At 40.4% G+C, this 16173-nt stretch overlaps 1 protein-coding gene across 6 annotated transcripts in view; it reads left to right on the top strand.

The window, feature by feature from the left end:
- The window catches only part of RPRD1B (regulation of nuclear pre-mRNA domain containing 1B), a 77130-nt gene extending 62828 nt beyond the window's left edge, over nucleotides 1-14302 (top strand). For 3 of the 6 annotated variants that reach the window (XM_060030805.1, XM_060030807.1, XM_060030803.1), the window contains one exon: nucleotides 14147-14302. In XM_060030805.1, the coding sequence (XP_059886788.1) occupies nucleotides 14147-14251 (105 nt within the window). In that variant the 3' untranslated portion in view covers nucleotides 14252-14302. Of the gene's footprint in view, nucleotides 1-4739; nucleotides 5573-5646; nucleotides 5820-10398; nucleotides 10516-14146 lie in introns of those variants that run through there. The other 3 variants (XR_009522088.1, XM_060030806.1, XM_060030804.1) reach the window with 3 other exon arrangements.
- The last annotated feature ends 1871 nt before the right edge of the window (nucleotides 14303-16173 follow it).

Genomic DNA, 16173 nt, shown 5'->3' with positions numbered 1-16173 from the left:
GAAAGCAGTAATTCCCAGGGCTCACAGAGATCTGGGAATAGTTGAAGTTTCTGCTAGCCAGAGAAGAGACATTGTAATACACAGTGTTGGATAGAATCCTGAAAAGGTCATGCCTTTGTGGTGGGGCTAAAGTAGTCCTAGAGTAAAGGTTGCTTTTAGCCTGCCATAAAACAAGCTCAGTATTAATCCTCAAACTGATCTGCAAGTAACTGCTTGGCAGAACGAAGTCCAGCACTGTTTAAAGAAATACAACAAAACCCAACACTCAACAATGTAAAGTTTATTATATTTGGCACAAAAAAAAATCACCAGAGTAGCAGAAAAATATGATCAGAACCAGGAGAAAAATAATTCAACAGATCCAAAACAACACAGATGATAGAATTAGCTGACAAAGATTTTAAACAGATATTATTAACATTATAAATGCTCAAGGAGATATAAAGGAAAACATGAACATAATGAGGAAAGACATAGAATGTATTTTTTAAAAATCCAAATCAAATTTTTGGAGATGATACATAGACTATCTGAAATTAAAATAAACTGAATGGGATTAACAGCAGAAGAAATTAGACCCTGCAGAAGAAAAGATCAGTGAAGTTAAAGGCACAGAAATAGATATTATTCAAAATGAAGCACAAAGAGAAAATACTGGAAAGGGAATGAAAAGAGTAGCCTGTGAAACAATACCAACTGTCAGAAATACATACCAGAAGGAGAGGAAAGAGAGAAAGAGACAGAAAACATATTTGAAGAAATAATGGCCATTCCCCAAATATGATAAAAATGTTAAAGGGGCATAGGTCCAAGAAACTCAGTAGTCCTCAAGAAGAACAAACATGAAAAAAACTTAACATCCTAAGACACATCATAGTGAAATTGCTAAACCACTGATAATGAATAAGAAGAAACATATACCAAGGAACAAAGATCAGAGTAGCAGCAGACTTCTCATCATAAACTATGCAAACCAGAAAGGAATGGCATGACACCTTTAAAGTGTTGAAAGGGGGGGGGGAAATGTAGAATTCTGTATTTAGCAAAAATGTCCTTAAAAAATGGGTGGGGGTGTGGCCAAGATGGCAGAGTAGGAAGACCCTGAACTCACCTCCTCCCACAGGCATGCCAAAATTATAACTGTTTAGAGAGCAACTATCTATGAGAACAACTTGGAGGCTAGCAGAAAAGATTTTCCACAACTAACGACATAAAGAACTACAACAAGGTGGGTAGGAGAGGTGAAGATACAGTAAATCCAGGACCCACACACCCAGGTAGGTGACACACAGTTGAGAGCATAATCACAATTGCAGAGGTTCTTCCCAAGGAGTGAGATATCTGAGCCCCACATCAGGCTACCCAGCCTAGGGGTCCTGCACTGAGAAGATAAGCCCTAGAACATTGACTTTGAAGGCCAGCAGGCTTGCATACAGGAGAGCTGGAGAGCTGTGGGAAATAGAGAGTTTGCTCTTAAATGGCACTCACAAAATCTGACATATTCCAGGTCCCCGTGCAGAGGCAGTAATTTGAAAGGATCCTGGATCAGACCCTCATGCTAACTTTAGAGAGCCTCCTGGAAAGGCAGGAGGCAATTGGGATTCTCCTTGGGGACACAGACACTGGAGGCAGCCATCTGGGGCAGCTTGTTCTACCATGAGGACACTGGTGGTGGCAAGCATCACTTTGCAGTCTTCTCTCTGACCCATTAGTGCCAGGGTTTTACCCACCTGCCAGCAGACCAGCACCAGTCCCAGGACCCCCCAGACCAAGCAGTCAGCTGCCCCAGGACCCAACCCAGCCCACCACTGCACAAGGCAAGGCCTGGCAGCCAACCAGACCAGGGCCCAGCACCCCCTTACTAGCACACCCATAGTAGTAGGCCCTGTTACAACAAAAGGGCCCATGCCACCCACATAGGGGACACCCCTAGAGCATACAGCTCTCGTGACCAGAGGGTAGTGTGATGCTGGGCCCCATAGGACATCTACATAAGGCCGCTTCTTTAAGATAAGGAAACATAACCAACCTATCTAATATACAGAAATAAACACAGGCAAAATGAGAAGACATAGGAATATGTTCCAGACGAAGGAGCAAGACAAAACTCCAGAAGAACTAAGTGAAGTGGAGATAATCAGTCTACGCCCTAAAGAGTTCAAAGTAATGATCATAACAACACTCAGCAAACTCAGGAGAAGAATGAATGAACATGTGAGAAGATTAATGAAGAGGGCGAAAATATAAAGAACTAAATAGGGCTGAAGAATACAATAACTGAAATTTAAAAATACACTAGAAGGAAGCAACAGTAGATTAGATGATACAGAGCAGTGAACTGGAAGACACAGTGAAATTACCCAAGCTGAACAGAACAAAGAAAAACATAATTTGAAACAATGAAGGTAGTTTAAGAGACTTCTGGGTCAACATCAAGCATATTAACATTTCCGTTACAGGGGACCCAGAAGGAGAAGGGGGGGTTGCTATTTGAAGAGATAATAGCTGAAAATTTTTGTAACCTAGGAGAGGTAACAGACATCTAGGTCCAGGAAGCACAGAAAGTCCCAACTAGATGAGCCCAAAAAGGTCCACACCAAGACACATTATAATTAAACTGGCAAAAAAAGATAAAGAGAGAATCTTAAAAGCAGCAAGAGAAAAGCAACCAGTTACATAGAAGGGAACTCCCATTAGACTATCAACTGACTTTTCGTCAGAAACTTTGCAGGTCAAAAGGGAATAGCATGATAAATTTAAAGTGATGAAAGGAAAAAACCTACAACCAAGAATACTCTACCCAGCAAGACGATTATTTAGATTTGAAAGAGAGATCAGGAGTTTCACAGGGACTTCCCTGGTGGTCCAGTGGTAAAGAATATGCCTTCCAATGCAAGGGACGTGGGTTTGATCCCTGGTTGGGGAACTAAGATCCCACACGCCACAGGGCAACTAAGCCCACGCACCACAACTGTTGAGCTCACGCACCTCAATGAGAGAGCGCATGTGCTGCAAACTACAGAGACCACACTCTGTGGAGCCCGTGAGCTACAACTACAGAGCCCATGTGCCCTGGAGTCTGCACGCCACAACTAGAGAGAGAAAACCACACGCCACAACTAGAGCGAAGCCCGCGCGCCACATTTAGAAGCCTGAGCGCTGCAGCGAAGAGACTGCATGCCAAAATGAAAGTGCTGCAACTAAGACCTGATGCAGCCAAAAAAATAAAGAAAATAAATAAATATTTTTTAAAAGTTTCACAGTTAAGCAAAAGCTAAAATAGTTCAGCACTAGCTTTACAAGAAATGTTAAAGGGACTTCTCTAGGCAGAAAAGACTACAACTAGATATATGAAAATTATAAAAGGAAAAATCTTATTGGTAAAGGCAAACATATAGTAAAGATAGTAGATCAATCACTTATAAAGCTAGCAGGAAGGTTAAAAGTCAAAAGTAATAAAATCATCTATATCCACAATAAATAAGGGATAAAGAAAACATAAAGATGTAAAATATGATGTCAAAAACATTAAATATGGATAGGAGGAATAAAAATGCTTGGTTGTTAGAATGTGTTGAACTTAAGAGATCATCAACTTAAAATAATCATATTTACATAGTTATATATGAGTCTCATGGTAACCACAAACCAAAAATCTATAATACACACACCAAAAAAAGAGAAAGGAATTCAAACACAACACTAAAGATAGTCATCAAATCACAAGGGAAGACAACAAAAGAAGAAAAAAGGAACTACAAAAACAACCGTAAAACAAACAAAACGGTAATAAGTACATACCTATCAATAATTACTTTAAATGTAAATGGACTAAGTGCTCCATGAAAGACAGAGTGGCTGAATGGATAAAAAAACAAGACCCATGTATATGCTGCCTACAAAGACTCACTTTAGATCTAAAGACACACACAGACTGAAAGTGAGGGGATGGTAAAATGAATTCCATTCAAATGGAAACTAAAAGAAAGCTGGGGTAGCAATGATTAGATAAAATAGACTTCAAAACAAAGACTGTAACAAGAGACAAGGAAGGACATTACATAATGATAAAGGGATCAATCCAACAAAAGGATATAACAATTTAAAATATATATTCACCCAACAGAGGAGCACCTAAATACATATGGCAGATAATGACTATAAAGGGAGAAATTTATAGTAACACAATAATAGTAGGGGACTTTTAACACCCCACTTACATCAATGGACAGATCACCCAGATAGAAAATCAGTAAGAAAACACTGGCCTTGACCAACACATTAGACCAGATTAATTTAGTAGATATCTTATAGAACATTTTATCCAGAAGCAGCAAAGTACACATTCTTTTCAAGTGCACATAGAACATTCTTCAGGATAGATCACGTCCTGGACCACAAAACAAGTCTCAATAAATTTAAGAAGATTGAAATCATATCAAGCATCTTTGTTGACCATGATGGTATGAGATGAGAAATAAAATACAAGGAAAAAAGAAACTACATAAAACACAAACACATGGAGGCTAAACAATATGCTACTAAACAAGCAATGGATTGTTAAATCAGGAAATTTTTCAAAAACCTGAGTGGGAGAAGGTGTGTGTGAACAATTTGGCAAAAAGAGGTTAATACCCAAAATATATAACTCATCAAAAAAACAACCCTATTTTTTTTTTAAATGGGCAGAGGAAAATAAAGAGCAGAGAACCTGAATAGATCTTTTTTTCCAAAGACAGGTGGCCAACAGACACATGAAAAGATGCTCAACATCACTAATCATCAGGAAAATGCAAATCAAACCACGATGAGATGTTACCTCATACCTGTCAGAATGGCTATCAGCAAAAATACAAGAAATAACAAGTACTGGTGAGGATGTGGAGAAAAAGGGAACCCTCGTGCACTGTTGGTGGGGATGTAAATTGGTACAGCTGCTGTGGAAAACAGTATGGAGAGTCTTTAAAAAATTAAAAATAGAACTGCCATATGATCCAGCAGTTCCACTTCTGGGTATTTTTGTGAAGAAAACAAAAACACTAATTCTAAAAGAAACATGTGCCCCTATGTTCATTGCAGCATTATTTACAATAGCCAAGATATGGAAGCAACCGAAATGCCCATCAACAGATGAATGGATAAAGAAGATGTGGTGTATATATACACAATGGAATATTACTCAGCTATAAAAACGAATGAAATCTTGCCATTTGTGACAACATGGGTGGACCTAGAGGGTATTATGCTAAGTGAAATAAGTCAGAGAAAGACAAATACCATATGATTTCACTATACGTGGAATCTAAAAAACAAACTGAACAAACAAAACAGAAACAGACTCATAGATACAGAGGTCAAACTGGTGGTTGCCAGAGGGGATAGTGTGGAATGAAATAGGTGAGGGAGATTAAGAGATATAAACTTCCAATTATAAAATAAGTCATGGGATGTAATGTTTAGCATGGGGAATATAATATTGGAATAACTTTGTATGGTGACAGATGTTAACTAGACTTCTCGTGATCACTTTGTAATGTATAAAAATATTGAATCACTATATTGTACCCCTGAAACTAATTTAATATTGTTTTGATCCCTGAAACTAATTTAATATTGTAAGTCAATTTTACTTTAATTTTTAAAAAGAGAGAAAAAAATGGAAATGAAAGAAAAATGTTTTCAAAGCAACAAAAGCTGAAATAATTCATCACCAGTAGACCTGAACAATAAGAAATGGTATCTGAAGAAGAATGATACCAAGATAGAAATCTGGATCTACACAAAGGAATGGAGAGCACTGAAAATAACTCCATGGGGAAGTATATAATTTTTTTTCTTATAATTTAAATGTCTTTAAAAGATAATCGAGGGACTTCCCTGGTGGTCAAGTGGTTAAGAGTTCGCCTTCCAATGCATGGGTGTGGGTTCAATCCCTGGTCAGGGAGCTAAGATCCCACATGCCTTGTGGCCAAAAAACCAAAACATAAAACAGAAGCAATATTGTAACAATTTCAATAGTCTTTAAAAATATTACACATCAAAAAGAAAATCTTAAAAGAAAGATAATTGTTTAAACAAAAATAATAATGTACTTCGAGTTTTATAACATACAAGAAAGCAAAATATATGACAACAAAAGCATAAAGTCAGAAGAGGGAGAAATGGAAGTATTATTATAAGGATCTTATAGTATTCGTGATGTGTTATAATGTCACTTGAGAGTAGAATGTGATAAGGTAAAAATATACACTGCAAAGTCTAAAACAACCATGAAAATAACAAACAGCTGTAGCTAATAAGTGAACAGAGGAGATGCAATGAAATCATAAAAATTATTTTCAAATATTCCAGAAGAAGGCAGAAAAAGGAAAAAATGAAGCAAAGAATAGATGAGACATGTAGAAAACAAATAGCAAGGTGATATGCTAAAATCTGATCATATCAATAATCACATTAAATGTCTAAATACCTCAATTAAAAGGCAGAGATAGTAAGAAATTTAAGGTGCATGGTTTCAGGTGTCGGAGTCACCAAGTAAGACACAGCTCACATAGGCACTAGATGGAATGATGCTTTACTCACAGAAGAAAGCAAGACCTGCTTTAATAGCACTGGTTCCCCATGGTCAGCGGGTCCTGTCCTGCAGCTGACACAGGAAGATGGTCTGCATGTGCCCTTCATTGTGCTGCAGGAGGAGGACCCTGTTCCCTCTCCCCAGGAACAGATATAAGCAGTGGGGTTGGCCAGATGCCACTTAAGCAGAACAAAGACATATACATCAAACCTGTTAACAGGGGAAAGATATTTGCAAACAAGGTGATATGCCCAGCACTAGCTGTGAGGGCTCCTTACCTTCCTGTTAGGAAATGTTTCAGGCCCCAGGAACACGTTCATGCAGCTGTGCAGGAGTCAACAGGCTGTGTATGACCACATTTCCCAACATATTTACTATCTGACCCTTTACAAAAGTCTGCCCATCTCTGGGTTAATGTAATATGTACTTCAGCCCAACAAGAGACCATGATGACTGCTGAATTATTGGGGTATGAATTAATGAGGTCTCCATGTATTTCCTAACGTGCACTTTCAAAATATCAGATGCTTAGGTTAATTAGTTTTTGTCTCCCTGGACCGGGAACCCACTGGGTAATTGTGGACTGTTAGATATGCATGTGGGCTCAAAGCCAGGTTAGAATGCATTTCACTTCCCTGGGTAGGATCTTTGTGATGTTGCTCCCCTGGAGGATTCCCCTTCAATTAAATCTGATGAGTCCACTCGGCATGCTCTAGGCTAGAGCAAAGAGCCCTGAACTTGGAACCCAGGTGAAGTCCCAACTCCATCACTGCAGAATGGAGTGACTTAAGGCAAGTCACTTCACATCTCAGGTTGAGGCTGACTTACCCAGGAGACAAAGTATTTCCAGATCTCCCTAGAGATCTTCATCGCTGTGCTTAACATGAACAACTGCACAGAGAGGCAGCACAGGGAGGTTACGGGCACCAGCTCCAGACTCCAATGATCTGAGTTTGAGTCCCAGTCTCCCCACTTTTTAAATTGTATTCTATTTTATTTTATTTATGGCTGCGTTGGGTCTTCATTGCTGCGCGAGGGCTTTCTCTAGTTGCGGCGAGTGGGGGCCACTCTTCGTTGCGGTGCGCAGGCTTCTCATTGCGGTGGCTTCTCGTTGTGGAGCACGGGCTCGAGGCGTGCGGGCTCTGTAGTTGTGGGTCGTGGGCTCTAGAGCACAGGCTCAGTAGTTGTGGCGTGCACCGGCTTAGTTGCTCCTCGGCATGTGGGATCTTCCTAGATCAGGGCTCGAACCCGTGTCGCCTGCATTGGCAGGTGGATTCTTAGCCACTGCGCCACCAGGGAAGCCCCCCAGCCTCCCCACTTAACTGGTACTTTGGCCGAGTGACTTTACTCCCCTGTGTCTTGGTTTCATCATCTGTACACCAGGGATGACAATAATAGACTCGTAACTCCGAGGGTTATGGGGATTTAATGAATATTGCTAAAGTAAGCTGAGCTACATGAGTGTTTGTTAAATAACTAAAAGCTGTTTACTGTTATGGAACAATCAGTGCAAACTGGGCATGTGAGCCTGGGATGTGGTACAGCTGGACTCAGCCGTTCTTCTCTGGAGGCCATAGAGCAAGAACTGTGTCCTTTTAAAGTCACAGCTGTTGTGAAAAGATGCTGAAAAGGGGCACTGGCCAATTGCAGGACAGTAGCTAGGCCTCAAAATCAAGGCCTCCCAGGAAGGATGACTTGGAACAGTTTAGCCTGCAGATGAGAGGGCAAGTATGGTGGTGCTCAATGTACATAGATAAAGGCAGGCATAAAAATGGTTCTTATTTTGAGGATAAAAGTGGGGACAGGAGTTGGACGTTTCAGTGGGGACAGCTTCTGACCCACTATCAGGAAGACATTGCCCCACCAAGGCTGGCTGACCCTTCTTGTCCGGGGTGCTGTAGGGTACTTCTCAATTAAGGTAGAGAGTTAGACGAGATGAAACATACAAGGGCTCTCCCATATCGAATACTCCTGGACTCTAATATTGCTGTTGGCTTTGAGATTTGACTGCTGATACGTGTGGTAGGAACGAAGCCATTGCTTTTAAAGTTCCAAAATTTGAAGCTTGCCAAGAACTCTCTAAGAGTGTCTGCCCAGATTTCCTGGGCCACCTCCTGATGGATTGCTCAGCGGCCTGTCTTTACTCTAAACCTCCCCCACCTCCATGGATTATGAAACACGGGTTGGTGGTGACAGCCCCTGGCAAGGTCATAGAAAGGCATTATTTATCTGAGTGCTGTCATTGCTCAAGAACCTGAAGACAGACCTCCAGACCCTCTTGATATCGGCACTGGTTGCCTTCAAAACTTCCAAAGGGCCATCCAGACTTGACCCCTAGTTTGCCCAGAATGCAATGGCATCTGGATTTCATTTCAATGGCTTGACAGTCTATGAAGTCATTTCCAAGAGGGGCCTTCTTATCTGCCTCAACCAAAACAAGCATGTTCAGTCCTGGTTCTGAGGTAATTAAAGTTCATTAGGCTTTGGAAGTACATTACAGCATGACCTGTTATACATGAATTCAGATCGGCCATGGTTCAAATCAAGCTCTCTCTCCCCACCACCATCTACGTGGCCAACCATGGAACAGACTGGAAGCAAACTCCCTGGAGGCAACAAACAGTGCCTACGTGACCCCTTATCTGGGGAATAGTTACAGAGGGGATTCGCAAATCTCAATAGAACAGGGGCTGCAAACTCAGATGCCTTCAGGACCTGGGGAGGCAATAGGAAGGAGGCAATTTGGCCAGCTGTGGACAGGCAAATGTGTGACAACCGCTGTGTAGTTCAGCCAAGTGTCGCACGCCGGAAGGGAAGATCAGTATTACCAGATTGTCTGATTTTTCTAAGAGAATGTGGAATCCTGGATTTGCATGTAAAAATAGTTTTTTAATGTTGGCAACTAATTTGAATACCAGTTTGGAATTTTGTTTTTTTGGAATATCAGTTTGTCCTTGGAATGCCAATTTGTTTTGGAATGCCATATTGTCATTTTTGCACGTAGAAAGTTACTCTGTGCTGAGGACCTGTGACAGGAGTTTGCACAGCTGACCACAGTCTGAAGAAGACCACACCCCTGTTCAAAGAAGACTCTATTAGCCTCAGATCAGAGCCTGCAAGTACCTTCAAGTTAATCCAGTCCGACTACTTACAGCCTGCTGTAGAGACAGGAGCACTGGCCAGAGAGTGGAGAGCCCAGGTTCTCGTCCCAGCCCTGTCACTGATTCCCTGTGTGACCTTGGGAAAGTCTCTGTCCTTCTCTGGCCTCGGTTTCCCCTTCTGGAATTGGCCCAGAATATCTCAGGTCCCTGCCAACTCAGATGGTCTAGAACTCTGCCTGAGAGGAACCCCAAATTGAGAATCCTCAAAAACAGGGCTTGTTCTTAATTTGGGGTGAAATGGCTATTTTCAGAACCGGTTGTGCATCTTTGGAACCAGTAGTTCCAGAGCTAAGAAAAGAATTTACCGGAAAGGAGGCTTTGCCAGCAGCTTCTGGAGTTTTTGTGCCAAGATCTTAGGGCTGATGGAGGTGATCAGTTAGCATTCGTCAAGTGCCAATGGTGAAGGTAAGTGGGGCTTATGACAGATGGGAAATGGCAGGTGAGGGGGTCACACAGAGGCCTGGCTTCTTGTCCTGTTCTCACTCACTCTGCATCCCGGGAAGTCCTTCTCTGTCCCTGTGTTTCAGTTTCCTCTGAGGAAATTGTCTGGCTGGTTTCTGAGCCCCCTTTGAGCCCTGGAGTTCTGTGATTCTAACAAATTATGTTTCAGAGTTATAGTTTTATCATCTTCCCAAGGACTTTAATTTTTTTTTAATTCAACAGGTGTTTCTTAAGCACCCCCTGGTGATAGGCACTATGGATGCAGCTAGCAAAACCAGAAACAATCCCTGTCCTCATGGCACTTAGAGTCTTGGGGGGAGACAGACAGCGACCAATCAGGTAAAGGCACAGTGGGCCCGGCAAAGTGCTATGACCAGAGGATGAATTTTCAACAGGTGACGTGAACCTGGGTTGCGGCATCTTCCAGAGCTCATGGCCCCCGGTTTGCCATGTTGAGAGTCCAGAGGGAGGTGCCGAGGGGCTACCCCAATCCACAGAGACCACCAATAATCGCAGACAACATGTATGCAGCACCTTCTGGATGATGAACCCTTACATTCACCATCTCGTTTAATCCTCACAATAACCCTACGAAAGTAGGAAGGCCTATTAGCCCCATTTTGCAGGTGAGAAAACCAAGGCTCAAGGTCAGGTAGCTAGAGAGCACAGGACTGACCCAGGTCTGCATGCTTATGTGCTCTACCTCCTGGGCCCCTCTGGTGAGGATTATGGATGGTGGCTGGGTGGTATGGGGGAGCTGCTTTGGGGGATAAGGTGGCAAAGCTGAGAAGTCCAGGCCCTCCATCCCTGCTCCAGTGAAAGCAGCTGCACTGTTCCGTGTTGTGCCTTTGTGTTGTGCCTTTAAGGGACTATGTTAAATTTCACTGGAAAAACAGTTACAAAAACCAAACCAAACCAAACCAAACCAGATGGCATGGTGTTTCAGAGTGTGTGGCCTGAACTGAGAAAGTCCCAGTCCCAAGTCCCCACTTAGTGACCTGGGGAGCTAATAATAGGTCCTACCTCATGGGGACTCATGGGGGATTCCATGAATCAAGCCCGTAAAGCCTTAGCACGGTGCTGGGAACCGAGTAAATACTCAGTGGGGTGCTATTTGCAAGGAAAGATTTGCCTTTATCAAAGGGGTCTGTTGTTGGAAAAAAACCATGACTCTAGGCAGCGGGGAGACTTTGAAGGCTTTGAACAGGGTGAACCCACTCAAGTTTGTGCTTGTGGAGAAGCCCCTAGACCGGCACCTACAGCCATCGGGGGAGCTGTTCCGTTTGCCACAGAACTTGAACTTGGTAGATAAGTCTGGTGGGGCCGGGGGCGGGGGCAGGAGACAGGGCAAGAGAAATGCCGTTGTGGGTTTTCTCTGAAAGGAAAGCCTAGGAGAAGGAAGTGGACAGCGATAAGATTAGGGATTGTTACAACATGTTCTGGAGCCATAAATCCTGGTTTATTTTACCCACTTTACCGAAGGATTAAGTTGATTCTGAGAGGAACCAGAAGAAAGGAGAGAGGCTGCCTCCCAGGGACAAGTGTGAGAAGAGCTGAGGTCCAGCCTGGGGAGAACCAGCCTCTCACTCTGAGCCCAGTTTCTTTCTCCAACACCCCTGGACACAGGCCATCCTGTCCCTGCTTGAACCCTTCCAGTGACGGGAAGCTCACTCACACACAGGGTAGCCTGTTCCGACAGGTTTATCTCTGAACGTTCAGAAGACCTTCTTGTCCCCCAAGTGCAGATCTTCCCCCCAGTAGCTTCTTTCAATAATTCAGTGGGTGATTATATGGAAACATATTTTTAATATGTTTATTTTGAATCCAATAAAAATGCTAAATTTTCTTGTTAATTTAGATAACATAGTTGTAGATCATTTGGGGTTTCTCTATATATACTAATTATAGCACCTTTGAAAGATGACTTTTATTTCTTTTCCAACTCTTACATCTTTTATTTCTTTTTCTCGCCTCACTGCACTGGATAAGACTGCCAGTAAAATGTTGAATAAAATGGGTGCAGTGGGCATCCTTGACGTCCTGATCTCAAAAGGAAAAGCTTGCAATATTTTACCATTAATTATGGTAGCCACAGACATAATCTTTATCAAGTTATGGTAATTCCCTTCTGTTCATAATGTTGTAGATTGTCATTTTTTTTAGTTTTAAAATCATGACTAAATATAAATTTTTTATCAAATGGTTCTCTGCGTGTAGTTTTTGTCCTTTAATCAGTTTATGTGCTGAATTGTATGAATAGATTTTCTATTGTTAAATCAACCTTGTTTTCCTGGGATTAGCCCACTTTTGTGGTATCCTTTTATATAGTGATTTATGTGGCTAACACTTTATTAAGGAGTTTTCATTTATATTTATGAGTAAAGTTGGCCTGTAACTTTCTTTTCTTGCTGTATCCTTTTGCTGTTTTGGTAGGCAGGTTATGTTACTCTCATAAATGAATTGGGGATTATTTACTGTTTCTCTGTTCTCTAGAAGCTAAAATTGTTTCTTCTTTGAATGTTGGATAGAACTGGCCAGTGAAACCATCTAGACTTAAAGTTTTCTTAATGAAAGGGATTTTCAGTGTTCTTAATTATTAGAGGACTCTCTAGGTTTTCTATTTTGTCTTGAGTCAAAATTGGTATATTACACCTTTCCAGGTTGTCCGTTTCATTTAAACTTTCAAATGTATTGACTCAAAGTTGTTCAGAATACCCTCATTTTTCTTTAATGCTGGCAGCCTCTGTAGTGATGTCCCACTTTTTATTCCTAATATTGTTTTCTTGGTGCCAGTTCTGTTTTTCTCTAGACCAGTTTCCTTCAGGGGTCTATCAATTTTACTACCTTTTCAAAGAACTGTCTTTTGGCTCTGTTTTAATCTTTGCTTTCTTATTTTATTATTTTCTGTTCATGCCTTTATTATTTACTTCTTCCTACATTTATTGAATTTGTCTTGACATTCCTTTTTTTTTTGGCTGCGTTCTGTCTTAATTGCTGCGCGCAGGCTTTTCTCTAGTTGGAGCAAGTGGGGGGCTACTCTTCATTGCAGCTCGCGGGCTTCTCATTATGGTGGCTTTGCCCATTGTGGAGCACGGGCTCTAGCTGTGGGGGCTTTAGTAGTTGTGCCTCGTGGGCTCTAGAGCACAGGCTTAGGAGTTGTGGTGCATGGGCTTAGTTGCTCTGTGGCACGTGGGATCTTCCCAGACCAGGGATCGAACCCGTGTCCCCTGCATTGGCAGGCAGATTCCCAACCATTGCACTACCAGGGAAGTCCCATGCCTTGACATTCTTTTTACAACTTCTTGGAGTCGATGTTTATTTTATCAATTTTCAGCTTCTTTTCTTCTCTGACATATGTATCTAAGACTATAAATTTCCCTCTATGTACTGATTTACCTACACTCACAAATCTTTATATGAATTAATTTGCTATCAGTTCATTCAAAATATTTTTTAGCTTCCTTTATCAGTTCTTCTTTAACCCATAGATTATTTAGAAGTGTATTTAAAATTTTCCTAGCATATGGAAATTTCTAATTATCTCTTATTATTGATTTATACCTTAGTTATAAGAAATAGCTGGTTAGCTAATATGCTCTATATGATTTTGGTTCTTTGAAATTTGGTGAGACTGGCTTTATAGCCCAGGTTATAGTCAAATTTTGTAAATTGTTTTATGTGTCTGAAAATAAGGTGTTGGACACAGAGTTATCTATGTATGTCTGTTAGGTCAAGTTTTTTCACTGTTTTGTTCAAATCCTCTGAGTAGAGACTATAGGTTCCCACTCCGGCCTGGGTTTCCTCTCTTTTCTGGAGACATAGGCAGACTGCACTTCTCAGTATACTTAGAGATGGGAGAGAATGTGTGACCAGTTCTAGCTAAAGAGATGTGAATGAAAATGATATGTGTAACTTCTGAGCCAAGGCAATTAAGAGCCAGTGTGCTTCCTCCACACTTTCTCTTCTTTAGAAGCATCTGTGGGAACTACAGAGTGAGATGGCAGAGGCATGTGATGAGAGCAGACTGGATCTCTGGGTCACTCCTTGGAGGAGAACTGTCCTGAGAATTGCCTGACTTCACTGGACTTTGTGTGACTGACAAATAAACCTTTGTTGAACCAAGCCACTGAGACTTCGGAGTTTTTTGTTACTGAGGCATAACCTATCCCTATCTGATAAATACATCTTTTATATCCATACTGACTTGTCTCCATGTTCTGTCAAATACTGAGAGAGATGTATTGAATTATCATTCTATCAATTTTTGTTTTGAAACTATGTCATTAGGTGTATATAAAATTAAGATAGTTATATATTCTTATAAATTAAAACATTTACCATTATACAACAGCCTTCTTATCTCTAGTAATACTTTTAATGATAAAGTCTCTTTTATTTTATGTTAATATAGTCACACCACCATTCTTTTGTAAGCTATATTTTATTACATCCTTTTACTTTCAGTCTTTATATATCCTTATGTTTCCTGTATGCTGCTTGTAAACCACGTATAGTTGTATTTTTCAAATCCAAGCTATACAACGATCTTTATATTTTAACTGAAGCATTTAGTCTTTTGATATTTAATATAATTATTGATGTATATGGGTGTAAATCCACTCGCTTATTTTGTGTTTTCTTTTCATCTCACCCTTTCTATGTTTTTTTTCTATTCTTTTTGGCTATTCTGAATTGATTATTTTTTAATTCTATTTCCCTTCTCGACCAGCTTGGAGATTATACATCTTTTCTGTTTTTTAAATGTTGTCCTTGAAATTACAACATGAATATTTAAATTTATATAATCAGTACCTTTTATCTTTTCCCAGCCACTGCAATGCTACTTTGACATATATGCCGTAGTTTTCATGTATTATAATTCTATCAAATACTAAAGAGAGAAAGAAATTCTACTGGACATTAATATTATTGTTTATATATAGTTAATGTTCAGATAGACCTGCAGATGTATTTATCAGTTTCTTTGCTCTTCATTTCTACTTTTATCTCAAGCCTTCCATCAGGGTTAATATTCCTTTTACACAGAGTATATCCTTTAGAATTTAATGAGGTTCTATGAGCAGAAAGTTCTGATTTTGTTTGTCTGAAAATGTCTTTATTTAAACTTTGTTCTTGAAGTACATTTTGGTGGGTATAGAATTTTATTTGGGTAGCTGTTTTCTTTTGGCCCATCAAAGATAGCATTTCACCATTACCTGGCTTCCATTGCTGCTATTTAGAAGTCAGCATCACCTGTCATTCTTTTGAAGGTAATTTATTGTATTCTCTAGATGCTCCTTAGATTCTTCTCTTTGTGTTTAATGTTCTTCAGCTTTTCTGTCATGTATTTAGACATGGATTTATTCTTATTATTTAGCTGGGGGTTTGTTGGGATTCTTGAATTTGTGGATTAGCTCTCATCAGTTTTGGAAAGTTCTCAGTCATTATCTCTTCAATTATTGTGTCTGCCTCTTCTCTCTTACATCCTTCTGAAACTCTTAATAAACATATTTTAGACTTTCTCGCCCTGTCTTCAATGCCTTCCCAATTCTCTTTCATGTTTTACATCTGTCTATTTCTCTGTGGTATATTCTGGATCATTTATCTTCTGCTTCTCTAATTCTCTCTTCAGTTCTGTCTAATCTGCTATCAAGCTCAATCATTGAGTATTAAGTTTCAGTTATTAATAGTTTTCATTTCTAGAAGTTCTGTTTGGTTCTCTTTTAATTGTTCTAGGCACCATTTGTGCTTTCCTGTACCATGCAGATATTTGCAAGATCGTAGTCCTTCCTTCTTGCTGTTCCCTATCTGGATTGCAAATCCTCACTTGTCCCTACCCATCCTCCACACCTGGATGTAAGTCTCACCTCCTTTCAAAAACTTTGGCCGACAGTTACGATGGAAATTAAAGCCACATTCATCATTTAATCATTTTGTGTTTACTCAACAAAAAAAACCTACTAAGTGCTAGGCAGTTTCTATGGGGGATACAATGAT

The sequence above is a fragment of the Delphinus delphis genome, chromosome 15 (assembly GCF_949987515.2).
Source record: "Delphinus delphis chromosome 15, mDelDel1.2, whole genome shotgun sequence".
NCBI classification, from domain to species: Eukaryota; Metazoa; Chordata; class Mammalia; order Artiodactyla; family Delphinidae; genus Delphinus; species Delphinus delphis.
The sequence above is the reverse complement of the archived record's forward strand: the minus strand, read 5'-3'. Positions and strand labels throughout refer to the sequence as shown.